Source organism: Hirundo rustica, chromosome 8 (assembly GCF_015227805.2).
Source record: "Hirundo rustica isolate bHirRus1 chromosome 8, bHirRus1.pri.v3, whole genome shotgun sequence".
NCBI classification, from domain to species: domain Eukaryota; kingdom Metazoa; phylum Chordata; class Aves; order Passeriformes; family Hirundinidae; genus Hirundo; species Hirundo rustica.
The window spans coordinates 6,253,793-6,281,606 of record NC_053457.1 but is presented as its reverse complement, the minus strand read 5'-3'; the positions used below and the strand labels follow the sequence as shown (position 1 = coordinate 6,281,606).

The 27,814-nt window shown below is 42.5% G+C and overlaps 1 protein-coding gene across 10 annotated transcripts in view; it reads right to left on the bottom strand.

Annotated features, from left to right (window-relative positions):
- Positions 1–27,814, bottom strand: part of RTKN2 (rhotekin 2) — a 52,637-nt gene that overhangs the window by 23,994 nt on the left and 829 nt on the right. For 6 of the 10 annotated variants that reach the window (XM_040070684.2, XM_040070683.2, XM_040070690.2 and 3 more), the window contains exons 1-5: positions 9,850–9,929; positions 6,790–6,989; positions 4,974–5,032; positions 1,363–1,416; positions 338–455 (exon numbers count right to left, since the gene is read on the bottom strand). In XM_040070684.2, coding sequence (XP_039926618.1) covers positions 338–455; positions 1,363–1,416; positions 4,974–5,032; positions 6,790–6,989; positions 9,850–9,891 — 473 coding nt within the window. In that variant the 5' untranslated portion in view covers positions 9,892–9,929. Of the gene's footprint in view, positions 1–337; positions 456–1,362; positions 1,417–4,973; positions 5,033–6,167; positions 6,244–6,789; positions 6,990–9,849; positions 9,930–13,898; positions 14,006–19,274; positions 19,516–27,814 lie in introns of those variants that run through there. The other 4 variants (XM_040070687.1, XM_040070685.2, XM_040070686.2 and 1 more) reach the window with 3 other exon arrangements.

The following is a 27,814-nucleotide window of genomic DNA, read 5'->3' as shown; positions in this document are numbered from 1 at the left end:
CATAATGCTTTCAGGCTTTAGCATTCATTTAACAAACTTCCATCATCCTTGAGATGTCAGTTTATCTCTTTTTATAAAGAAAAATGCTTCAGCAGGTCAAAAATGAAAAGAAGTACAGATCAAGTGGCACATCTATAACTGGCATCATTTTGCAGACAAAAAACCAGCCTTCCAGAAATGGGGATCCTCCACCCACTAAAATGAACAGAGCCTCTACTGATTCCTTTGCCCACAACAAAGCCTAGTGGACCTCAGCCAATCTCCTTCATAATCACATCCACCTGCAAAGAAAACAGCAAGATTTGTACTTCATTCAACAGAATTAAATTATACTCACAATATGGTTATATTTTCAAAGCAGATATCTGTTATTGCTTCATCCACGATAGTCACCTCAGTATCAAAAACCTCAGCTCCCATTCTGAACAAACAAAACACTGCGTAGCGCTGTGATTCTAGAGTCAGAGAAAGCTTTTATTGGCCACCCTGCACACCACAATACTAAACACTGCCAGTAAACAAGACTATACAAAATGGTAATTTAGACCTCTAAGGAATTGCCCTCAAATTCTTCCCACCAGAAATTTTCATCATAGGATTTTATGGTATCAAAGCTGCTGTATAGGTAGAACAACATACACAAAGGGAAAAATGCCTACCTCTATTAGGAGGAAAAAAAAAAATCAAGTAATCAGGTATATTGTCTGCTAGCAACTTCAAAAACATCAGTAAAAATGTAATTTTGTTTAGTAAAATTGACTTTACACAAAAAAAAAACATTTGACCCAAAGCCTGTGTCATTTTATGAACATGCTACATAGGATTAGACTATTTTGCCATGCTTTGCATCTCTGACCCTATTGAAAATCAAAGTGAAATCAATGCCAGGTGACAGCTGGAACAGATTTAGGATTAATCTCCATGACACGGCAAAATGCATGTACTTGAAGGCTATCCAATAATACCCTCAACACCAACAGTCAACTTTCATTTAAATTTCTCATTGGAAACAGCCTCCAATGTACTCTCTCAAGTGCAGACAAGACATAGAACAACGTGTTTAATCAGAACTTTCTCAGTTACCCATTTAATCCAACACTTTTCTGGTGCTTCCTCTGGAATTCTTCCTCGGCTGGACTCTTTAGAGAGTAGGGTTTAAACACAGAATCACAGGACTTTGAACTAACTCAGCTTGCTACAACCCGAAACTTCAAATTACAAGCATTTACACAATGAAGAGTAAAATATGGACCTAATGAAAGGTCAAAAAAGGGGTTGAAATGAGGATGAACGTCCTCACTCACTTTAAATTTACAGGCATAAGCAATTGCTTATCAGAGTAATTCATTACATCTTACATACTTTCTTTTTTGCTGAAGTGGTCAGAGCCTTTCCACATTAATGGTATTCGAATGTCTAAAGGGAGAAAAAAGAAGGAAGGGAGATTAAGTTACAGTCAGTATCATAGATGTGTGATCAAAACAAAATACAAAGAGTGTGTTGTTCCTTTTCCTGATGTTCTGGTGGTAACAGGGCCCTCCTCCCAAAAAACAGCATAACTATTCCAAGTGTATTAGCCACATCAAAAGAAAGTGCAATAATTAGTTCAACTTGAAGTGTCATCTCTGTTTAAAAATTATGCTAGAATAAAGAATATTTTAAATCTCATTTGAAAGTACCTGAAATAACAATTCAGAGAAGCTATGTAACATAGTTCTGAGAGGTATTCTCTGAGCCCATTATTACGCACAGATGTAAACCGAAATCCTGTTTGCCTTGTGCTGAAAACCACTCATCCAAATGCAAGAGGAAAACATTCCTGTTTTAATGAAAAGACTGGGATACTTATACTGCAAACACTTCAGTCTTGTTTTGCTAACCACAGAGAAAATACCACTTGTAATCACATTCCCAGTGAGAATTGTCTTAGTCAGCATAAAAAGAGTTTAGAAATCTTTTTTCTTTTAACCCAAAAATATCCCTCTACTTCAGAACCATAGCAGAGAGGCAATTACAAACCCATTATTTTAAATCATGCCCGACATTTTAATATTAGGAAGTATTTTCTTCACTAAATTTTCCAATATATCAACTGAACTCAACATAGTACTAAGTGACATTTTCCTCCAGCTTCGAGGACTCGGGTTAAGACATAATATTTTTGATTAGTCCCCTGTACAAAGACAAATGCTGTGAGGGCTTTATAAATCCAAACTTGGTTTCTGAAGCACAAGGGTGCTGCTTAAAAATATATGCAATATATTAAGAGACACATGATGGCAGCAGCAAACAGCGTGAGCTCAGTTGTCTTGTGACAAAAATCTTCAATATTGTTATAAAGAAGTTTTGTTGACTCGAGCTGCCTTCATATGAGGCTGATGGAAAAATCCACGTTCATTATGCTAAGATGCAAAATGGTGCCAGAATTTTGGCATCAGATTGTCATGTATTCCGACAGGGGTTTACCCACAAGGCTTGCTGATCTAAATGAAATCCCATGTAGTCACTCTGTCTCAAAAGCTAAATGAAAAATTCAAATTTCAGTTAATTTTTATTATGAGACATCTTATTATAAAAGCTATTTCAATATTGAAACTTTCAAATTCATCTATTTTTAAGTGTTCATGAAAACAAATGAACTTTCAAGTGAGCTGCCAGCGTGCAGCTTTACACTTCTAACTTCCTAAAAATCAATACATCACCATGTTCTGAAACTGCCTTTCACTTCTAAAGAAGCATTTGCATAGCAAGCATTTCTAAAAATAGGGGGTTTTACACAAAGAGAAATAGTTTCACTAAAATCATTACAGAAGTCTCTCTCAAACTTTTCATCTTTGTCAGAGACAGAGCACAGAACCTTTCTTTCCTAAAACACAAAGGTCTCAAAATCTACATTCATATGTGAAAAGTTACAAATAAAAGCTTTTTCTATCTTTAATCATAACAAACTGAATGACAATTTTAATGTGCTCAATAGACCTCGTTAGCAATTAGAGTACTAGATTAAAGATTACTTCTGTGTGCCACTTTCAATATCTTGCTAGCTGAAAAATTTACACCTTGGCCAGAAAATCACCAGGGGATAGACAATCAATCCTGGAACAAGTTTAACATGATACTTGTAAATCAGCTTTCAATTCATTCTTGGACTGAAAGAGCTGTCATTTATCAAAAACAGAGATCAATTTTCACGCACCTTAATTTCAGTTACCATTAGCTGTAAATCTGGATGGAAACTGGATACATTCAAATACTACAATTAATCAATTTTAAACCCAATGATTCCTCTATAAAATTACTTTAAATTATGATTATGCTTTTTGATCAACATCTGATGCATCATCTGCTGACAAAAAAAAATTGATTGGTACAATAACATGAATTACATAATTTATTCAAAAATATTGGGAATAACCAAAAATTATAGAAGTGTGAAAAACTGTGGATTAAGGAATGCACTTCCCACACAGTATCTGACATGGCTGCTTTCTTTAGGAGCAACTATGGACCATCACAGTGGTCCTGCACAGCTCATCCCAAACTTCTGCAGCTGGTCACAATTGCTCTATTTTTTGGTGACTGTCCTCCGGCACGTACTAACTATGTGGCACATTAACAAATTTATAAATGGATGGATCACTGAGGGTAGAAAATCAGGAGGTAAAACCAGGTGACCTCTAGAAAAAATAAATCAGCAGAGGCCAAACCCAACATTTAAGCTTTTTTTGCTGTAAACTGGACCTGGCCAGGCTTCCTGACACAAGAACCTAAAGAGGGGCGAGGCGTGGCAGTACCCAGCACTCCCAGGCTGGACTGCACAGAGAGGCAATTCCTCCTCTTCACCTCCATCTGTGCCACCCTTCTGAGCACATAACCTCCAGTTCTGAGAGCCACTGTGTTGGTAACAGGGCAGAAACATTAACAGACAGCACCAAATACAAAGTGGTGTGTCTCACCCTTCTATGGTCTTATTCCATCAAAAGAAACAAGGTAAATCTTTCATCCTGAGCAAGTTTTCATACTAAAAACAGAGTTCTTCAAAAATTCTGATTTTCTGAAGATAGCAGACATGTATTATATGACCCTAAAGCCTTCACTGTAGATAGCTCTCCAAATTTGAAAAAAGGTGCAACCACAGCACAGACAAGCAAACAGATGCTTTCATCCAACTACCATAAGGAGGAAAGACAGACACACATTCTGCAAACAGCTGTGCTGGCAAAAAACATTATTGAACTATGTGCTCATCATTCTTCCTCTACTAGAAGTTACCTTGCTTAAAGATATATCAAAATATGCAGAATTAACTGGAACAGTGAGCTGCTCTGCACTATTTTATTTTTAATGAAGCAGGTCAGGGAGCAAAGACAGATCTGTTAGCAAAGCTGGCAGAACAGCCACAGGATTGCTGAATGTAGTAACATGCACTATTGTCACAGGCAAACAAAACAATAAATCCACAGTGCTGAGGTTTGAGAGCAGGCTAGAAAACAGCCCACTAGGAATGGTTGTTAAACATCCTTGTTACTAGCCTGCATTGAAGCCATGCCACTATACCTGTGCTGCAATAATGTTATCTGCGTTGCCTAAATGACGTTTGCACGCCAGCCATAATTCTGCTCTCAATTTGTTAGACATGCCCTGCACTCTCACTTCCAAGTCTGCCGCTGTGTGGAGAAAAAAAGTTTTCAACACATTCACACTTCTTTAGCTTTGAAATGCATTCAGTGTTTAGTGGCAACCAGAAAAGTATTTCCCTCTGTGGAACACCCTGTGAGTAAAATGGAAATCGAAGGCAGCATCTTCAAAAGCTCATGTGTAACTTAAGCACAAGTCCCCTCACAGCATCAGAGGATTGTTGCCTCTGAACCACATCCACACGTTAAAAATACAATTTTTTTTGTACAGTTTGTGTGACAAGACACTGTCCAGCTAACTAGCTTCTATAATTAAGTGACTACCCCGCCTCTTACCTGATATAGCAACCTTTGCTCTGCATGCCACCCGGTCTTTTGTCCCACTTTCTGAAGACCTCCAAAAAAAGAAGAAAAGAAAAAAGATATTTGAGACCTGTGCATTTAGATATCTAAAATTCAACCCTTTAAACACTAAGAAGTGTCAGGATTTTCATATTACAGCTCATTTCAAATGCTTTTCTTTAAAGTTAATTTTGTTATCTCTGGTTTAAGATATGAGTCAATAATTTCTTAAGCATAATCTGGAAGGAAGGTACAGCACATTTTTTTTAAATTCCCTAGAAGACTTTACTCCAAAGCATATGTAACCTGAGTATTAATAGACAAGTAGATTCACCTTCCTTGTCTTTTCCAGCTGCAACAGGATCAAATACATTATCAATTTTCCCCTTCTGTACACATCAATGAAGATGCAACTTAATTTATTAGTTCTATTACTGTTTAAAGAATTGCCTCCTCCTCTATTAATGAAATGAAAATTTCTAGCTGCTACCAGTATCATGACTTCCAGAGGCAGTTAGAATATCCTCAGAACTCACAGATGGTAGACCCTAGAAAACCTTAGAATTTTCTCTCTCACAATTAAGCCTTAAACAAATTCCAGTCTGAAGCAAATATCAAAAGAAAGGAGCTCCAAATGGACTATCTATCAACTACCAAAGATAAAATTTAAATGACAGAGAAATAACTCTGTAGCATGCATCTCTTCTAATGACCTCCAGGGACATCTCAAGGACCCTGAAGACAGAAATCCAAGCAATGCATGCCAGTCACAAATCAAGTACTCAATACAACTGCTCAGATACATGTCCAAATACCCCTGCTCTGCTCTGGACATGTGCCATCACTGTTCTGTGCTCACGGACATCAAAGACAAGGAGTTGAGTAAATCAGCACATACACACACTTGTCATTATTCCATCGCTAAAAACATAAATAAAAGATTAATCACTACAAAATTCCTTATTTTATTAGGAAAAAGCAATACAAATGCAACAATTACAGAATACCACACGTATTCAAAATCAGCTTCAGAATAGTGGATAGAAAATGCTGCTCTTTCCTCCAACACATTTCTAAAACCAAAAGGTAGTGGAACTGCTACTACAGATACAATTAAGAGGAGCCAAGCAACGTACTCAAGGAGTTTCTATACTAAACTGCAACATAATATTTCATTGAATTACTAACCTGAGAGCAATAGTGTCTCTGCGTCACGATTCTCAAAATTGCACCCCAAAGAAATTCCATTTAGACCAAAAATTTGTAACATTATTCAGGTAAAACACACATACTTCAGCTCCTTCAAGAGTTATAATGTGAGAATATTTTCAGCTGCTTGTCTTCGAGCGCTGCATTTATCACTTCGCTGTAGTTAACATAAATGGCCAGCAGAGGGTACCAATTAACCATGATGGGGCCATTATTAAATGATAATTCTTGATAACAATAGAAAGCATGAAAAATACAAATAGTTGTGTTCTGACTTGGAAAACTTTGTTTTGTCCCACCAGACTTGCCTAGGTACCTTTTTGTATGCTAAGGGTAATCAAGAAAATATGTTAATTGATACTAAATTAGAGTTTCGTGTCAAAAATAAAATCTGCCCGGGAAAATATGACTCGTATTTAATTTTCTAAAGCAAAAAGAAGACGATGGAATTATTTTATAAAGCAATGTTGTAAGGCAGCAGTAATTTACATTTAAGAGCTAAGGAAGGATTTAAATCCACATTCCTAGACAGACTGCTAAAAATTCACGTGAGTAAACGCCTGTTTCATCCTGCTCCCTGTGAATTCGAGCTGTTACTCACTGCTCCTCAGTCCCGCCGGGCCTGGGCTGCTGCTGCCGTGCCTGCAGCTCTGCCCTGTAGGCGCGGATGCGAGCGTTGCAGACCAGCAGGTCCTTCACGGCGCGCAGCAGCTGCTCCTTCTGCGTGCTCGCCGCCAGCAGCTTGCAGATGCCTTCTCGCATGCGGACCTCAAAGTCGAGCTTCTCTTGGGTGTCACATTGCTAAATGTGCAAAAAACCCCAAAGGATTAGATGAAAAACCAACTAACAGTATTCTCAATTTTTTAGAGAGCTCCAGGGGTTTTAATTATGCGCAGCTATTGCAATGGTTAGTGAATGTAGAATGGTAGTTCTCTCTTCAGGAACAAATGAGTAAAAAATGGGAAAAAAAACAGATTTACTAAATCCGTTATACATGCAAATTCCAAACCAAGATTAACTCACTGTACCGTCGGAAAGTTACTAAAAATTTATGTGCCTCCATGTGTCATTCATAGAATAGTAACATATGGTCCTAGAGAGGGCTAACTGAACAAAGCTTATAAATTAACAACCCACTTTTCACAGTGACCCCTGCTAAAATAAAATTTAAACTGAAGAAAATGTCTGAAATATTTTAAATCAGAAACTCAAATCTCATCACCTCTTTGGCTGTCTTTAAAAAAGTGAAGAAAATCTGGTTTTTTTTCACTTATGGTTGATAAGAAATTCAGGGTAACAGCAGAAGCAAAAAGAAAAGGAGACTTATCCCAATATTCAACTGCATCAGGCCATGAACTGAAAAGTCAAACAGCTGTGGTGGCTTCACAACTAAATAGGCATCACGTCAGGCACACTTTTCATTCAAATTATGAAGTAAACTAAACATGGCTGGCAAGTCACTAGAAGTCATCACTGTATTTTGAAGGAGTGGAGGTTTTTTAAGGTTTTATAAAAACTGCCCAGAAGTCAACTTTTCCCTGCTTACTTTCACAGAAAACATTTATGAGTGTGCATTATTCCTCACTTGCAACTTCAAAGAGGTCACACCAGGCCAGAAACTAATTAAGGTGAAGGGGCACAGACAGTTTGCTGTCTCCCAAAGATCTGCTAGATGCCACTGATGGTTGACACACATTACCTTGTTATGTGGCCATCCCTGGCCAAGCCAAATTTTTCTGTCATGTGAAGAACAGAGTGAATAACAGAATGTTGTCATGGTATTGCAGGGTTGCATTACAAATACTCTGCAGGTCAGTGAAGAGTGACTCATTCTCGTTACTAAACAAGAGTGACTCAACTACTTCTGGAATTAACAAGTTCATGGTTGGTTGGTGGTAAACAGCTCCTAAAGCTCACATCAGTCCCATCTTCCATAGAAGTTCTGCTGGTATTCTCTACAGCTGATATATGAAAGCCTGGGACCCTGGGTGGCACCATGGACTATCCTGTTTTCAACCCTCTCAGATTTGCTTTTCAAGGTTTCAATCACAGCCAGAAGGGTTGATAAATCAGGGCAGCAACACCTCTGCATTCTCAGCACCTGTGTCTTTATCCACACTTTTGCTTAGGACTCATCCCAGAAAAGAAAACAAACAAGCAAACAAACACAAAGAGAGGAGTAAATAGCCTTCATCCATCTTCTTTTCTTCTGTGTCAAATTTTTACATGGCAATGAAAACCTGTCTCTAAGAAATAACTACATATTCTCTGAGCCTAAACTAAGAGATCAACTGCAACAAAGCTCCAAAGAATGACATCCTACTTCCCCCTAATAATTCCCAAGACAGCAGTCCTCTGCACTGCCCCAGCTCCTCTCCACATCTATCACCTGTTACAGAACTACAGTGAGGAAATAAACACTCCTCTTTGGGGCATCTGCATGTATCCATATTGGGGCTTTCAAGACCTACACGAAGCATTCAGTCCACACTACATCTCAGCCAGGCTCACAGAAAATATTCTGGACTAGCAGTAAATGGCTGTTGGGCCAAATAACCACACCATGTAAACCTCACCTGAAGGAAGGACTTAGCAGCCTGATTTGGGAATGTATGAAGATCTTTGTGCCTACCAAAAGAGAGTGGTCAGCTTTTCCCTCCCCCCATTCTGTCTAAAAATATGGGCACACCATCTGGACTTGGAGGAATGACACAGCACTGTTTTGCCATATGCTGTCTACTGATGCACCAATCCCCTTGTGGGGTCCATGCTTCCCCCACCAGTGGCAGCACAATCCAGACTAGATTATTAAAAGCTGCTAGGATTTTCAGCTCCATACTCAAGAACTACCTAAGCAACACTTCCAAAAAGTGTCTTTGTATTCCCCACCTAAGTATAGCTAGTATAAGAAATTTCAAGTATTTCTAGTATTACACAGGTAATGCAGTCACAAAACAAAAATAAAAACAACAGCCGAGAAAAATTATATGGTTACTGCTGAGGGTAGGACAGGTAGAAATTTTACTTCATTTACTTGGTAACTTCATCCCAGGCTTTCAGAATATTATTCCAAGGCACACTTGTGATTTACTGCCACAGTGGTTTACATCTAAACCCTCTAAGTACAGTATATCTATTTGAGGTAAGCAAGTAGCCAGGCTGTGGGTTCTCTTCTAAAACGGGGGCTATGAAGACACCAGCTTGGGCATTTTGTAGCTAGAGATAGAAACGAGCGTTTGCTGCAATTGACAGCCACAGTTTCATGGACACTCCCGAGTTCAGCTTATTTGGGTTTTTAACAAGGTCGACGTGTAAAAAAAAACCCTCACGAATCGGAAGACCAGCGGCTGGAAGATTAAAGAGGCGCAAGGGAGCAGCTCCGAGAGCCTGCGGAGGGCGGGTGAGCAGGGGGCCCGGCCCAGAGCAGCCGCTCTGCCGGGGCGGCCGCCGCGGCCCCTCAGGAGCGCGGCTGCACCGCCGCCACCCGGCCTGGTGCGCGGGCAGCCTGCGGCCGCCACCGACCGACCGGCCGAGCCCGGAGGCGGCGCGGCTCCCGCCCCCGGGCCGCCCGCCACCGGACACCGCCCGCCACACCGCCCCCCGGCACCGGAGGGTGCGGCCCGCCCCGCCTCGGCCCTGCCCTGCCGGCCCCGGCACTCACCGGCCCCGCGGCGCCCGGCCGCTGCCTCCTCATGGTCCTCATCCTCCCCGGCGGCGCCGCCGTTCAAACCTCCCGCCCCGACAACGGCCGCCACCGCCCCGCCCCCGGCCCGGCCCCGGCCCGGCCCCGGCCCCACCCGCGGGCAGCGGCCGGCCGGGCCCGGCAGGGAGCCTGCAGGCAGCGGTGACCCCTCATGTTTAGCCACAAAAGCGAGTGCCAGGACTAAAAGCCAGGCCCGTACCTCTCTTGGCGTCTTTCCTCCTCGGTAATTTACTCTCGTGACACGGGCCGGTGCCGCCTCTTTCTGGTGAGCGCTCTTACGGGGAGCGGGAGGGAGCTCCCCACGGCCGCACAGTGCGCAAACACTGCTGCTCCAAAGCATTTTTAAATTTTTAAACATGTTCTTGGGTTCCTGCAGTTCGTCTAATTATGCATCCTTAATATGATGATACTTCAGTAGCTGCACTAGTAGCACGCATTGTTAAAAGTGTGCAGTTATATACTGAGTGAAAGTGCATTGATTTTTCACTAGATTGACTGGAGAGGAATGGGAGTCATCCCTCTCCTTCTGCTGCCACTTTTGCAGCTTTGTCTTCGGCAGATGAAACAAATGAGCTAAATAGTGTCTCCCATCCATTCCTCATCCCTGATTTCTTGGCTTTCCTCTCTTGACACATGATGGTCAGAAGCACAGATCCTCATTGCTTTGCACAGGGTTCTCAACATTTGTGGGAAGTAAAATGTGCTGGAATGAGTGAGATATACAGTGTTGCTAACAGCTTTCTACAGAAGACAGAAGTCTCCAGGCTAACATATGCTTATTTAAAATATAGGAAAATGCAGTTAGAAGGGAAAATTTTTAAAGCCTCATTGCTTCACCAGGATTTCACATAGGTACTCAGCAGTTCAGCTGGGCCCCTGACATTTACAAGTGGGGCACAAACACAGCTGGCTAGGCTTGAAGGAAATCATGAACTTCTGGACCAAAGATATGTATTTCTTGGTGCAAGGCGGAAGACAGGAGCTCTGCTTCCCTCCAGAGTGCTCATCGCACCTGGAGGCAGAGATGGCAGAGGCAGCTGTTCAGGAGTTCATGTCTCCATCTTGGGCCATGTTTCTTAGGGCAAGGAGAGGCATTCAGATGTTCATTAAATACCTTCACACCATCCTGAAGTCCTCGGCATACCACTAGCAGGGCACATGCCACAACTGGGAAGCCCCACCCTGTTGTGTATAGGTAAAACATTCCAAAATAAGGGCCTTGTTACCCTTGTAAAGTCATGGCTCGGGCCTGTTACTTCAGCTAAGTAGAAAAGGACCATGGGAAAGTGACTCAGCTGAATGAGGGGTAGAAAAACAAATTATGCAACCATTACGTGTTCATATTGGGGGTTATGGCGGTTGGTTGAATTACATTTGTTGTGCTTAATTGGAATGTAACTGATGAAGGCCGAAGTGCTTTAAAAGGCCTGGCTTTTGCAATAAAGGGCTCTCTCTTGCACCTGCCTGGGGAGTCTGCATCACTCTGCTTCGTAACACTACCCCAGGTTATACATTTATGGATGCTATATTTTTTCCTGTTGTTTAGATACTCCCTCCTGTTCTTTAGGTACTGTGACTTTCCCAAAATAAGTCTTTGTCCAGGTCATTCAGTGGGGAAATCCCACCAGGGAGCCAAAAGGCTTTTACTTAAATGAAGGTATGATACTTAGAGCTGCATATGGAGAGCCAATATATCTAAGAGTGGGCTTGAGAAAGGTTGAAATTAAAGTCTCCACCTAATCCTGGTGCTTCATGCACCAGGATAAGCCTTGGGTTCCTGTCTCTGCTGCAGAGTTCAGGATTTTGGATATAGCAAAAGCAATCCACCAAATGAGGGGAGAATGTGAGATGACAAACCAGAATACTCCTTTGCTTTACAGTATGGCATATCTCCTAGAGTGGGGTCTGGCCTCTCCTGAATCAGTCAGGGATGGGATCTGAGCCTCAAAAATCTGCAGGTAATTTTCTAGGCTACGGAAGAAAACTAGAAACAGTAACAAGTCATGGAGTGGAATTGACCCAAACAGGTGAAAGTCTCAGGTTAACTGAAGTGTATTATCATTGAATTGATGCTTGGCTGAAGTTGAGTGAGGCTACAGCCTTGACTGAATGGCTGACACTCTTTGATGAGTTTGATGTAAACTGTGGGAGCAGCTGGAAATTACAACCTTACTGTAGAGGTAAACAAATAAGGAATTAATTACTGTAACTCCGCTTTGCCAAAATCCCTTCACCAACTCACCAGATAGTGCACTACCATGGAAAATTAATGCAACCTGTGAAAAAGACACACAGAAACACTTCCTATCCAGCATCATCCCAAGCAGTTTGGGTTAGACTCTAGAACAAATCCACTGGTTCAATCTTTGCAGAAACACTGCCCCAAGACTCCTGGGAACAGCTCTCAGGGGTGCACCAACAGGGTTTTGTCAAAAGCCAGGATGACTACATGGATACAATAAAAATCACTGCAAAAGGACAAGTTATGCCCCAAATTACTTCAGGCAAACAGCATCTCTAAAACCATTTTTGCTGGTGGTGCAGACAGCTCCCAGGAATCTGTGGCAGTTGTCCAAGAATTTTAGATGCTAATTAGCATCGTTTTGCAGCGCAGTCTGTTCAGCAAATCTGAGTCTTAATAAAGTCCCAAAATGTGGCTGCTAGTAGCATAAAGAGCCCATGCCTGCAGCCCTTACATGCTCCTACTGATGTTGACTTGAATTGGAGCCCTTAAGAAAGCAGTGGCAGTTCAATGTGTAGGACTCAGCCCCGAGGAACATGAATAGTACCTTCTCAAGCTCAGTACATACCTGCTCTTCAGCTGGTTCAAATGCCCAATTTTCCAGTACATTAGGAACACGTTTCTACAAAGTCTGGCTTCTCACATTCTTGCACCTGCTTCTGCTTTAGTCCCCAGTTGCATTCACTTTCTAGAGATGTTAGGTTTTTTCATTATAAAATCAGGTTTCATAATTCAGTGGATTTATCAGATGCTTAATTAAAAAATTAAACATTTCACCAAAATTCTAGTATTAGCTTTTAAGGGAACGTGAGACTGAGGCTTTAAAAGGCATTTCTACAGGTTTAGAATGAGGTGAGATGTTCTTTCCACACTTCATGTCTAGCTCCAACAAAGACCTCCTGCTGCTGTTACAGCACACAAACTGACTTGAAATTAAGAAGGCTTTATGCCATCTATATTATCCAGAGATCTGGGATTCGACTAGTAACTAACTATTCTGCTTGCTCCCTAACTGAAGAGCAAATGCAGGAGACAGCAACAAAAAAAAGGAAGCAGTGTAACCATGTTTTTGCTCCAGACAAACCGCCACTGAATGTCAAAGAAACCAAAGGCACAACCTACAAAACGAGGAAAATCCTGCACAGTCACTGCTGCTAATGCAGAGAAGTCAGAAGGGGGTAGGGTGAGTTAAACAGGGGATCTATATCCTGCCTTCTGGGGTTTCTAAAGTGAAACATTTTTTTCAGATGAATCACACCATCCTTTTTTTTGCCATTTGATTTGCATTGCAAAGCATTTGGCTTTCTTCTAGTATTAGGGAAACTGGATGGCAGAGTAAAGATCATTGTCTATCTAAATCATAGTTCTGCTCAAGTGTTAGATCAGCATATTATTTTAAATGTTAGGCCCATCATTTTGGTTTAGCAGGTACAGAATGTCTACACCTACTCTTGACAGCACTGCAGTATTTTTCTTAATTTCTTAGTTCCCACAGCTTGCTACACCTACTCCTTGAATATCACCAGAGTGTGCCAGTAGAAATGCATTCAATTCCTCTTCAGATTTATCCTAAATGGAAACCTATGAAGATTTGTACTGGACATGTGGGAAAGAATTTGCAAAGGCTTTTTATAACTGACTACTTATTTAATTTTTACTGAAGAGCAAACTGTTCCCATTGATTGCCACTGGCTTTGATTGCCAAGGTATGTGACCACTATAGATTGGTGAAATGGGTGGAGACTCTGGAATCTAGAGTGCTTACCTGACCACGTACTGCAGCCTCAGTAAGTCATTTCTTCATTTCAGCCTGCTGAGGTCACTTGAAAGTCTTTCCATTCTCTTAGCTGGGCAGAAGGGCAACATGTAGTCCTACAAAACAAATTAAATATGGGTAACTACCTTATTGTAATGCACTTCAGGTTCAGTTTTGATTGGATAAGGTGAAAATTGATCATCTGTCTAACAGTGAGCTAAAGCCTAACACTATCACGGTGAAAGTTATGACAAGAGAAAACTTTACAGGCTCCATCTTAGCTAACTGGGCAGTGTGAAGGAGGTATCTTCTCTAAGGTAGTCATGGAGCCAGTCGTTGAAGATGTCATCCTGTCACCTGCAGGTGCCTAAGCAGCTAGGACACATCATCCTGATCTTTCTGTGATAATTAGACAGAGAGGCCAGAACAGCTTAGAATAAACTCTTACTATTTCAGGTGTCCTCAGATTAATTTTACTCTGAGAGCTTGTTCATCTGCTCAAGCTTTTTTTAATGTTCTTCAGTTCTCCTTCAAGTGCTATAATGCTCCCAAAGGCACTGGGATCACATCTCTGTATGATGCCATCAACTAAACATTGATACCAAGGTGCTTCAGTGAACTATTTTGTTGATCATTGTAGAATTTCTAAAAGAAACTGTAGAAGGTTGAGAAAGTAAGAGGAATTATTTTGCCTTTTTCCAGATAAGAGGCCAGAAACTGATTCCTCACAGTATTCCTGATGTCAGTCCTGTATTGAAATACCTTCAGATTAAATTAATGTATCCTTTTTGAATAACAATATGAGATAAATGCACTCAAAATATGTTTTATAACAGAAGTAGTAAGTTACATAAATCCATCCCCATATGAATTTGGAAAACAGTTCCTGAGATCATACCTGAAAACCTTAACAATCAAATTAAACATTGCATGACGTTAAACTGCAGTTTGATCATCCTCTACATCTTAACGTTGCCCATGCCCAAGGCAGTGGATGAGTGACTAAACTGAAGTATACCAGTCACATGTATTCTTCTGTTTCTGCTTGGGAGAGCAGGGGCATTGGTTTTGAAGCCAGTTCACATGTGGATCCTACCCAGGTTCAGAATCAACCCCATCAGAAGTATCCTGTTGGACAAGGGTCCTCACAGGTGACTGACAGCTTCACTAGAATCCTTTCTCCAGCTGAGAAGACAATGTAGACACACAGTGTCTAGCAAAGCATAAGTTTTGCCATCTTTCCCTAAGTTTAGAAATTTATGTGGTGTGTCTTTTCCTATTTTTACAGCAGTTGAAGGAATGAGGTTATCTGTAATTCCTCTCCAAATCAAAGGTGGTTGAAAGTGGCTGCTTGGAACCACTGCTAATAGGGGGACACTTACACACACAGAGAAATGTCACACAAAAATAACACTGCTGTTTAAACCCAGAGAGGTCCTTTCAGCTCCATACTACAGGAACGTTCCATTCAAGGAGGGTTCCCTGGAGATTCTGCAGTCACCTCCTCATCATGCTTTTTACCAGGATTCCTCTGTTGGTTACAGAGTCTTTGACTTTGATTCCTTGGGCATTTACTGCAGGTGGCATTTGGTGCATAAATATCCATCTGAGACAACTGCATCCAAATGTTCCATCTGAGACAACTGCATCCAAATGTTTGTTAGGGAGTGTGCTGGTGAAGTCACCAGTCTGTGGCATGGGAGGATCTAACTGGGCACTCTGTGTTCTGATTCCAGGGTTGGGCCTGTTGGGATATTTCCTAATTGATCTTGCACAGGCAAGTGAGAAGTCACCGGATCATTTAATCAATTGCCACTTTGAATCTGAAATGGAGAATAAGTGCACTGAGAATATCACAAATCTAAAGATAAACTCCAATATGAGAAAATAATGTCAGAAAATCATCTTCCTTTTGATAGCCAGAGGACTTAGGAAAAGCTTTTCACGGAAAGAGTGATAAAGTACTGGAATGGCTTGCCCAGGGAGGTGGTGGAGTCACCATCCCTAGAAGTGTTTAAAAAAAGACTGGATGCGGCACTTGATGTTGTGGTCTAGTTGAGGTATTAGAGATGGGTTGGACTCAATGATCTTGAAGGTCTCTTCCAACCTAAAAATTCTGTGATTCTGTGACTTCCAGCTACTGCTGTGAGAGCAGACATATGCCCTCTGACAGCAGTCACCCAGGTAAAAGGAGCAAGTCTCCAGTTAGCTCTTGAGATTGGCATAATTTTATTTTTTTTTTTCCTGAAGGTAGATCCAGGCTGAGTATTTGCAGATGGTCTCTTTGTTTTTCCCCAAAAATGTAGAACATCTCTGCAGAATACAATACTTGGAAACAATCTCCATCTGAAGCGGATTTGTAGTTTGGTCTGATTTTTCCAAGTACTGGAATATAGGTATCTAGAGAGAGAGAAATGGCAGAGCAATGTGCTCTGGAGACCAAGCAACATCAGCTGCCCTCTGTGCACTGCCTGCACTCAGGTTCCCCCTGCACTGCAGCATTGCTAAGGAAGTAAATAGCGACTCGCCCTTACCACCACACATCTTGAGGTGACAGCTGTCACCAATAACTGAGGCACAGCAGCCCAGTGTAAATTCGTCCCTTTGCATTTCCCACACTGCTTGGATTGTTTTGATCCAGTCTCAGGGAGGATATTCAAAGGAGCATGGAGAGGGATCTGTACTTCACTGCAAACTCTCACTTTGCCCTAAGAAATGTTTCTCATTAGTAAGAAATTGGCTTGTCTCACTAGTTTTCCCAGTCACACTTGGGGCTATGACCATCTGCAGCTCCTTAGTTTTTCCTGCCTTGCCACAAAGCTGTAGTTTTTCTGCATTTTTCTAAGTCCTGAGTTGAGTTCCAGCTGTATAAATGGGCATTTGTCATACAGATCAGGCCAAGAAAGAGTGAGCCAAAGCAAGAAGGATTAAGGTAAATGTTAATTCATGGAAATAGCACAGTAAATTTAAAAAAAAAAATACATTCTCATCACTATCAATGTATTTTTGATATGTACAACATAATAACCATTTCTGGTTGGAAATTTCTATCAGAGGTTTTAAGCCTCCAGTCCTTAAGGAAAATCTGGCTGGCAAATTATGTCCTGTTTCTTACAGAAATATATACTGAAAAAAATATTGAACAGTTCATCCACTCAAGTGCTTAGATTAAAGAAATACATCCATAGAGATAAAAGGATTTAAGTTTTTAGAACTGCCAGATAATTTTTCTATTCTCAGTATCCCTGGTTGCTGTGCCTCCACCAAACTCCTCCCTAAATCCAGTCTCTCCCTCTGCTCCTCAGAGTGCAATACCACTGTGAAATAACTCAGAAACCTCAAAAGAGCCATAATTCAACAAATAGTATTTGTCCCATCACAGCCAATGCTGGGACCCCAACAGAGAGTTGTTGTAGGGCTGGGGAATAAGCCCAGAGTCAGACTGCATCTTTTAAACTGGTGATGCTTTTTCGGGGAGTCGCTGCGGTGTCGGACCGAAATTGTCCGTTCACAGGTAGGAGGGACTAAGACATGATTTTCACAGGGTGGAAGGATCCAAGGGGAGAAGTTTGGTGCAGAGGACCCTGTGGACACTCCATGGCTGAGGTGATGGGCAGCACATCTCCTCTTCAAGCTTACCACAGCTGCACTGAAGGAAACCAGCCCAGCTACTTTTTTCCCCTACTCCAGTTCCCCTCAAAGTCAAACCATGGGAGGGGATGAAACTGGGCTGTGCATGTGTTCTCCTCAGTGTGAGATGGAAACATTTCTACTAGTGATAATATTTTTTGCCTAACAAGATGACCCATTTTTACTCATCGTTATGAAAAATTGGCGGTTGAGTAGCAAATATGAGTAACTACATTGTACCTGAGGCTGTTTTTTCAGACATTTCTATCATCCTTCCAACCATTTCACAGCCTGTTAAATGAGCTGAGACAACACTTCATGTCACTGTTAGCATTTTAAATTAAAATTACGGTAACAATAAATAGCACCTCATGTTTTTACAGACAATTTCATCTAGAAGAATAAAAATAACTAGTTCTGCCTGGATGCATGCATGACTTGCACACATGCACATGTTTACTTTCTTATCTAAAAACCAACTTGAGTTCTAGGAAGATATTGATTCTAACTGTGTGTTTGTACAGTGTCATAAAAAAGCAATCGGGATGTTTAAAGAAAAACCAACAAACAGCAAGTGCATTTTTATAACGGGTTCCTTAAAAAGCTAATGCAGAACTAGAGGGGAAATTATCCAAGTCAGATACAGAGGGACACCTGTTCAATATAATCCCCAAATACCTTTTTGCTAACAGCATTTGGGCACGAAGGCTGTTTTAGCCAACAAGTTAAAATCTCTGTTTTCTTTTATTCCTTCCCTGATCAGGAATGTCTTCCCTGTCCATCAATAATCTCTGCAACACTAAGTCACCCTGCTTATATAGATAAGGCATTATATTTTGTGAGAGAAAACACCAGCAAAAGCAAACCACTGCTTAACATGAAGACCATTTTTTCTTAATTTATTTCATAGTGTGGACACTCACAACAGAATCTTTTTTTTTTTTTTTTTTTAATTACCCCTGCTGTCAAACAGTCCCCTTCGGAAGTGTATTAACTTCCCTCTTTAAAACACCAGCCCAGGAGGGAGCTTTGAAAGATACAAGTGGGCCGTTGCTCCTCATCTGCCCGTTGTGTTGCTTAAAGCCCCTCTCCAGAAGTACAGCCCTCTCACACTTTTGGGAGGGACAGGTTCTTGCACACATGTGTGTTGGTACATCTGCCTGCTCCACAGACAGGTGCACGCTCTTGCTGAATGGATTTAAGCAGCCAGTTGGCACCACCAGGCACTGAAGCACCCAGAATTTCACTGGCAGCGTTCATGCAGACAGCACACACATTACTAATCTGAACAGGTTTTTCTCATTACCACCCAGGCCACAGCACTTTTTAGGCAGTCCTTTCAAATTGTCTTATGACATGAGATTGTTAGGTTGGTAGAGAATTTCTTTGGCAATTTTAGAGGTAATAAGTTTCGTACATATTTGGCACCATAATGGTTTACGTGCCACCAAGTGTATTTTACTGGCAGTCATCTCAATAGGTGGCAAGAAAGTCACCCATGGCAAAAAGCTTCTCCGGGCTTTGCCTCTGAGGGATCAGATTTTTGTAAGGAATGAATCATTCGCTTGTTACTAATGGTTTCACCTCTGGGCATTTCTAAACTAGATTTACTGAGCTAACCAAATAGCCTGAGCCTGGAATAAAATGTTTCAAGAGAGGATGGGCAGTGGACTCTAATCCCAGGTAGCATTGCAGCTTTCGTGTAAGCCTTGGAGAGAAACTGCATGGGGAATTTTGCATGCTGGGCAGGCTCACCTGAGTTTAACGTAGGCAGGAATCAGTTTGGAGATGGAACCAAGCCCCATTTGGATGAGATCAGTCTGGGCTCTGCTCCTGCTCCTTGTGGGAGGATCCTTGGCTGCAAGTTATATAAAGTTAGCAGCCATCTGGGGGCAAGAAATTTGAGGAAAAGATAGAAAACACCCATGGCACAATACATTTTTTTCCTTTGGTGAACACATGTTCTTTCAGTTCCCAGCCTCAGATGGAGCTAGAAGCGTCTGCTGACACAGCCTTCAAGACCTACTGCCTGAGAGATAGGTGTGTATGTGAAAACATCTGTTTTCAGGAATCTTTTTACACATTGACTCTTACCTATCTTTCAAATTGTAACTGTGTCTATGTTTCACTGCACATGTGGCAGTGGCAGGAGCACAGTATGTCCTAAGGACTGTGCCTTTTATTTTTTCAGTTTTTCCAAGGATACATATCTGTTAAATTATCTAGAGCACAGTTTGTTTATTTATTTGCTACCTGCACATATATCTTTAGCTCATTGCACTTATTAGCCCCTGTGAACAACCACATGTCATTGGCTTCAGGGACTTCTTTTGAGAAGAATCTCCTTTGTGCATAAAACCATTTGACAGAACATCCTCACATGCTCACAGGCAGGGCCTTCAAAGTGGTATTAAAGACAGTCCACCACCTTGTTCTGAACACGGCAGATTTGGCAGTTGCAAAGGGTAGCGTTCGTTATAACAACAGAAATAAAATTTTACCTGGGAGGACAACAAACTCACCTCAGTTTGCACTTCACAAGAGCTTGCTTTAACATAGGCCATTTGGCACAGGATGCCAGGTGTAAATAGAGGCCCATTTCTGCAGCAAGACACTGCCCAACACTTCCCTAGAGAGAAGCATTTAGAGAAGAGCAGGGCTGCGACAAGAGACAAACAATGCTTGCCTTCATGCTCAGGTGAATTTCACCCCATCTATCAGATTTCCATCCTTTCCGCATGCAATCTTCTGCAGAAGAGGCAAAGGACTCCAGAAGAGCAGTGCAGCCACATCATTTTCCTGCCCAGTTTGAGCTTTGCTTGGCTGCAATCTGAAAACTGCACGTTACCAGCAAAGTTAAAATACTGGAGAAAACCAGGCTTTCATCTCACTACCATGTAGGAACTAAGGAGTGCTCTGTACTTTTCTTCTAAGTTTGTCCCTTTCCTGTAGATCGTGTCTTCTCTTTATCACACAGGAAGTGTGTTGGCTTAAGTGAGCCCCTCCCCAGTAACTCTGAAAGCCTCTTTCATCCCCCATTCATAGTCCCACCCAGCAGAAGCCTCCAGCCTGTTCAGTCATCCTCCCAGGACAGCAATAGCTGATCCCCCAGAGCTCTGCACATAATGCCAACGTGAAAGCGAGCTGCTCCCATGAATATCAGGAAAAAGAGGAGAGGCTGTGAAGGAATAGTATTGTCCCTAAGCATCCAATAAAATCAATATACTTTCAGATGACATTAAAGACACAAGTCTGAGCTGTCTTCTGTGTCCCTGTGTGACACTTGGGACGCAGGTACCATTTAATATATGGAATCATTTGATATATGGCATCAATGTGAAAAGCTGCAGAGCCAAGTTTTCCCAGGGAATAGAAACTACTACACCCAAGCCAAGTTTGTAGCATTCCACTAAGTTTTGTCAGTATTCTTCTGAATCCAAGCTAAGGTGTCCCTGTTGGTTTGAATTTATTACCATTGCATAATAGTAAACAGAGAATAAAATACTTTTTATTGCTCAAACTGACATTTTATTCCCTTCCTCTTGTTTCGTATTGGTTTTCCTCCTTTTGAAAGAACTGCTGTACACTGTATGCTTCACAGTCTGGGTATTTTTCAGTATACTTTTCCTTTGTGTTCCTTCTGAGTTACTACATTATCATATGTAGAAAAGTGCCCCAAATGTAGTGGTCCTTAAAAATCATATGTAAAGATTGTTGATACGTGACAGCAAAGACCAAGCAGCCCATACCAGTAGGAAGCAGAAGCAACATGGCAAATTCTCAGTGGCATTCAAGTCCCTGGCTATAGGAACTGACGTGAATTTGAGATTTTACTTAAGAAAATTAAATCAAGCAATTCTAAGTCATATTAGTATGGATACTACATAGGAATTGTAATGGTATTTTCTTCATGATTTAAAAATTCTTATCTGAATACAAAAAATGCCTAAAGGACATCTGAAATTGAATTGAAATTTGAAATTAAATTGAATTTGAGTTGAAAGGACCATAAACACCTCCTGAGGTTCTGTCTTTCCAATGCTTCATTCCAACCAGCACTTGGCAAAAGTTCTGCTAATTGAAACTTCAGTGGACACATCATTTTGCAAAAATCTCTCATCATTCATATTGATATTTTAATTTCCAGAAAGAACTGTGGGCTTTGTGCAATTGAATCGATTTGCCAGATGTTGTGTGGAAACTTCTCTGCTTGTGCTGCCTTTTCCTGTTGATCCCAAATCCATTTCAGACTATGTGATAACATTACCCAGCCAGAATATGGGAACACTCAAATAAACTAAAATTGAAATGGGATGAGCTGTGGATTCTCCTCTTCCATTACTTGGGCTTTACTATCGGCCATGTTAGAAAGTGCTACCCCCAAAAATATCTTAGCTTTTATAATGGATTACCATCTGCAATGCATTTTGATCTTAAAGCCACAGAATCCTCAACCATGAGACAATCTCTAGTAATTTCTGACAAGAGGCGGGTAATAGCTTTGGGGTAATCTCAGACAGCATCTGCCCAGCTGCTGCTGTTGTTGGACATCCTGGTGTAACCCATGCCACCAAGGGCCACCAGCCTCCAACATGAGCAGGACCAGGCAGGAGGGTGACTTGGGGAGAAGCATTCTCTTCCTTGGGTTTCCTGAGAGCCCTTTGGAGGAGGACAGCCCCAAAGGTGGCTGGGCTTTGCTCTCCAGGGTATGGAGGCGCAGAGCTGAGAGGCAGGAATGTGTTTCCTAGTCCCTGGCTGTCTTGGATGGGGTGTGAGGCTCAGGTTATGGTGCCTGAGGGCCTGAGCCAGGCCTCTGATGCACCGTGCCCAGAAGTTCGAGAAGGAGTTTTTAAGAATTGGGTCTAAGTCTTGTCTCTCATTTGGCACCTGTGTGCTAAACCTTTGGCCCCAAATGACCTTTGAGCCCTGGGTGATCTTTAACTTTTTCAATGACCTTTGGCTTTTTGTTACCTTCGACCCCTTCCTAACAACGATACTTCTCCTTTCTTGTGACCTTTGACCTCTGTAACAACATTTAGCACCAGGACTTTGGTAACCTTTGACCTCTGACCTCTACATTACATTTCCCTATCGTGACCTTGGGATTTGTGATCTTTGACCTTTAGATGACCTTTTATTCCTTGGGCCAGGGGACTTTTGCCTCTCGGTGACCGCTGAACCCTTGGGGTGCTGGCACTGGTGCAGAAAGGGGAAGCCCAGCTGCACTGCTTCCCACAGGGCTGCAGCTGCTCTCCCACACGCTGCAGTACTGCAGAGCACTGAATCTGCCACCACACCTTAACGCTGTTCTTTTTATTTCTCTTCCGATGTGAATTGAGAACTTTTAACACCCAAGCACATAGGACTAGGCACAGAGTCTGCTAATTAGATATAGGTGGCAGTTCTCAGGCTTTTTTGGCCATTTTGGGCACTTTTTCCAGTTGGGAAAATAAACTTTGCACATAGCTCCTCAAACGTGGAAGGCACGTGATATGAGCTTGTAAAAGCAATGTTCCCTACCATGTGGTGCCCATTGCAGAAAGAATGCTGTCTGAATGAATGGCAGGCTTTGTGCTTTTATTTTCTTTGGATAAAATGTCTATATTTTCCTAAGTCCCAATGAGGGAAAGGCTTTGCCATAGGGAGAAATCTTTCTTTAAAGGTATTCTGACATGCTTTTTGCCATTTTTCACTCTCCTTTTTTGAGAGGGGCAGCTTCTTTCAAAAACAACTTACCCTCTTCTCCTGCAAATTACATCTCATTTCAAAAGAGATCTGGGAACAGCAACCTGGTAGCTAATCCCACAATTAGTCCTGAACAGAATCTCATCTGCTGCAGGGAGCTAGCTTACATCAGGCCAGTTTGTTGCAGCCATATAAAACATTCTCTTCAGAGAGCCGTGCTAGGTTTGTCCCTTGCTGCCACCAGTGATGTCCTGACCCTCTCCAGCGGCTGTTACTTGTCCTGGAGTACCAGATCTGACAGCCCCACTGCTGTAGACAGAGGTGCTGCTACACTCTGGATGCTCACATGAGGAGCAGGAGCGAAATGGCTTTGTTAAAAGGCTCCAGTTTATTTTCATGAATGTTGTAACTCAGAGCTTAGACTTTTGACCTTTGAAGAAGAGGCACGGAAACTTGGTAGGTTCCTCTTCCCTTTCAAAATAAGCACAGGAGTCACTTGGTCTCAAGAGGTGTTAGCTGTATTTTCTTTATCCTCCTAACTAGTTAAAGTCCCTCTTTTGGAAGAAAAATCAAAACAGCTGAAGTTCCAGCCACTCCTCCCCACAGCCTGTCTTCTCCTGTCTTTTGGAAAATATGTCCACAGCTATCTCACACTTGGGAACTCTCACCACGAATGGACTAAATGGTGCAAATCAACCCGTTGCTCTCTATTTTCTCTCTGTAGGAGAACCCTTTGCTCTCTATTTTCCCATAAGAGCATGCAACAACATGGGTAGAGAAGAGGAAAGCTCAACAACTTTCTGAAGCCAGCTCCAGCCAGGGGTTTCTTATCAGGAGGATGATGAGTTTGGAGAGCCTGCAGGAAGGCTGGAAGCTGCCTACAAACCAGGCAGGATAAGCTGCTGCAGGACCAAGGACAGTCTTGCAGCATGGTGCCCCTCTTGATGCTGTGACAACTCATTTTGAAACACAGACTTGACTTTCTGTAGGATTTCAAAAGATGGAAGACTGACATTCAGGTTGAAGACCCCCTCAAAAGGAGGAGAAGGCAACAACTAACCAGCACCGAACAGTCGCAAACTCATACATTCGTGTTCTGCTCCTTCCTGTTCGCTCTGCCTGCAAGCAGAGTGCCATTCAATCAGTATGCTAAAGTGCACCACCAAAAGCCTCTTTCCTACTGTGTGGGTATGAGGGCCAGTGGCAGCAAAATGAACACTGTTGTATCTTTGATAATTCCTGAATATATTTGCATGCAAAGGAAATATGAATCCTCACCTGAGGCACCACTGCCACCTAAGTCGCTCAGATACTCCTTTCAAGTTTCTAAGGCCTTTCCTTAGATTTTACTACTCACTTTTTACTTCCTCTCAATGAACAGGAAGATGGCAAGTATGAAATGCAGGTAAGTTCCAGCTGCTCAAGTTATGTGCATCTGTGGTTCACACTCAAACACGCAGAACAACACAGCATACCAATGAACTGAGCTGAATAGACATACCTATTTCGGGCACAGCTTTACAGAATGAGGGGCTGAGCCCGAGCCAAACTCCCAATCCCATCTGTATGCAGTGGTAACGGATGTGCAGCTGTGTGTTTCTATATAACCATATATAGTTCAGGCAAACTTCCCCAAAAGTAACTCCCTGCAAATTCGTGTCTCCTATGAACTGGCTCGATCATGCAATGAAGACCTGTGTGGGTAGTGTGGGTGTGAAGGGGAGAGACAAAAATTTCTGACACCCCTTTTCAAAGCAAACCAGTACACAAACAAGGAAATTGGAGGCTGCTGAATGTAGCCAAAGTGATCACAGTGAATCCAGTTCTATACCACATAAAAAAGCCTCCCACAAACATGTCAGCACTGAGAGCCTGAAGGGCAAGTGAAAACAAAACTGACTCACCTATGTTCATCATTTAGAATAAGAAAAATAAAATACCAGAAGGTAAACAAGTACAGTAACGCTTGAAAAAAACCCAGCTTTATAATACTCCCTTTTCTATCTACCTTCATTAAAGTGGAATCATCAGCTTTAAGGACGCTTTAACATATTTTAAGGTCACATGGGACCCTGTACAACAGATACAGACTACTACCTGAAAAAAGGCTGAATACTATGAATATTCCTCCTTCCTTACAGCACCAAACAGGTTGGTACATGCTGTTTTCATTTAAGGAACTTTTATCCTTCTGGAAATTATACTGCAAAGTGTTTAAAAAGATCTTGAAAGAGAGAGATGTATACAAATAAACTGGCTAATGCTTCCCCAGCAGCTGGCAGAATTTCAGAGTCCTACACCATAGCTGTATCAACCTGGGCTTTGTGTAAGCAATAGGGGTAGATTCTACCCACCCCAGATTTAAATCACAGAGGCTAAAGCTCAGGAATATAATGGCTGATGCACACTCTCTGCTATAAAATGCACAGTTACTGGTGTATTAAAGGGAGTCTGTTCCTATCTAAATGCTGAGAGAATGACTGAACTGGACATTCAAAGGGCAGCATCAGGAATTGAAAACTGAAGACATGAGGTGCTGGATCCCAATCCAGCAAAACAAATAGTTGCAGTGTAAGTAAACCCTGAGAAATCTTGAAAGGAGAATTGCTGGGGCTAAACAGTTCCCTGACTTCAGATCGAACTGGCCAAAACCATGTAGCTTAGGCTGCAAAACAATGGGTCCTACAAAGTCATCAACATTTTCTGTTCCTTCAGACCATGAGGGCTCTCACTACTGTCTGCTGGAGAGGGCAGGTGGGTGTCACCTCTTCTAAATGTGGCTGAAGCCTTGGGTAGCATCCCATCATGCTAAGTTCACTGCACTTGTACAGCATTCATCTGCACCTCGGAGCATCAGCACCGAATACCTGTGATATGGAGGAGGCAGGAAGGCAGTGGGCACAACAGAGATAATGGACGGCAGAGGACAACAGCCAAGAAAGTGGGAACCAAAACATGTTTACATTCTGTCAGTCTTGGCCTCCTACTAAGAAATAGTCAGCAGTCCCAAATCTGGAGGCAAACACGGTTCAAAGCTACTCCCTCCTGACCTCCTTTCTGGGTTTTGGTACTGCTTGATGACAAAAGAAGGGCAAATCACCACATTTAGGCAAGGTAATAAAGGACAACTAACTCATGCAAAATGTTGCAGCCTAGATGGTAGCCCACACACTTCAGAGATTAGCTGAAGCTCTGAAAAGCAATCTGAATAACTTCCTTTGATGTACCATCTGGTGAATAATTTACTGAGAATGTCTTAATCACATCAAAGGTATCTATCAATGTGCTCAGATTTACTCAGTGTTTAAGACTCTTGCCTGTATATTGCACTCAAGGAACAGACATATCAGTACAGAATTAAACTTTACTGCAGTACTCCCACAGTAATATTAAAAAAAAAAAAAAAAAAATCTGCAGCATATTACCAGTATGGCCTCAAGGACTAGGTTTAGGAAGAGCAATATTTCACTATTACCTCAAAAAAGATGCTACTCTACAATCAGCCTTGCTCACGTTTCCAAAAATGTATAAAATAGACACATATCTGTGGCATAAAAGAAGTTTAGAAGCACATCTAAACAGGTGTATTGGCAGGGTTCTCTAACATCAATCACGTGGGTTTTGACCCAGAGTAGATTTAGATTAGATATAAGGAAGAAATTTTGTGCAATGAGAGCAGTGAAACACTGGCACAGGTTTCCAGAGATGTTGTGGAAGTCCCATCCTTGGAAACATTCAAGGTCAGGTTGGACAGGGCTCTGAGCAGCCTGATCTAGTTGAAGGTATTTCCACTTATTGCAGGAGGATTGGACTAGAAGGCCTTTGAAGGTCAACCCAAACCATTCTATACGTCTGTGACATCCATTCGTCGTACTGTAAACTCTAAATGGAAGTATTATTTTTACTGCTTCCCGTCCCTAAATATTGAGACTAAACTGGAGTCACATTAAAACAACAACAACAACAACAACCCAAAAAAACCCACAACCACCCAACACCCTAAGCAAACAAACAACTTTCTGGCTTTAAAATATAGTTTTTAAGTCACACAGATAATTATATTCCCCGAAAGCCAAGGCCGGATTATACTTATTTGCATGTGCCAGTCCTGTTTTACTACTTAAGTGCTTTAAATTGCGTTATCTTTCAGCATCTCCCGAACACAGCCCGCGCAGCTCGCTCACTGCTCTGCTGCGTTGCCAGGACCCCGCAAAGCCCCGCGAACGCCCCCGGCCAGGCGCTCACGGGCAGGCGGCTCGGGAGGCGGCGGCTCCGGGGAGGGGAGCGCCTCGGGCCCCGCGATCGTGCCCCCGCGGGCTGCTGACACCCACGCCCGCCCGCGGCGGCCCCCGCCGGGCATCCCCGCCCCTCCGCGTCCGCGCCGCTCCCCGCTCCGCATCCCCGCGCGGCTCCGCGGCCGCGCCCGCCCCGCCCCGCGGGCTGATTTACGGCTCTGCTGAAAACGCCGCCCCGCTGCCGCCGCCAGCAACAAGTCGGGTGAGTGCGGCGACCTTGCGGGCGGCCGAGGCCCGCGCCGAGCCGGGGCCCGGCGCCGCTGCGCTCCGGCAAGGCCCGGGCGGCGGCCGAGGCGAGCGGAGCCGCGCCGGGGC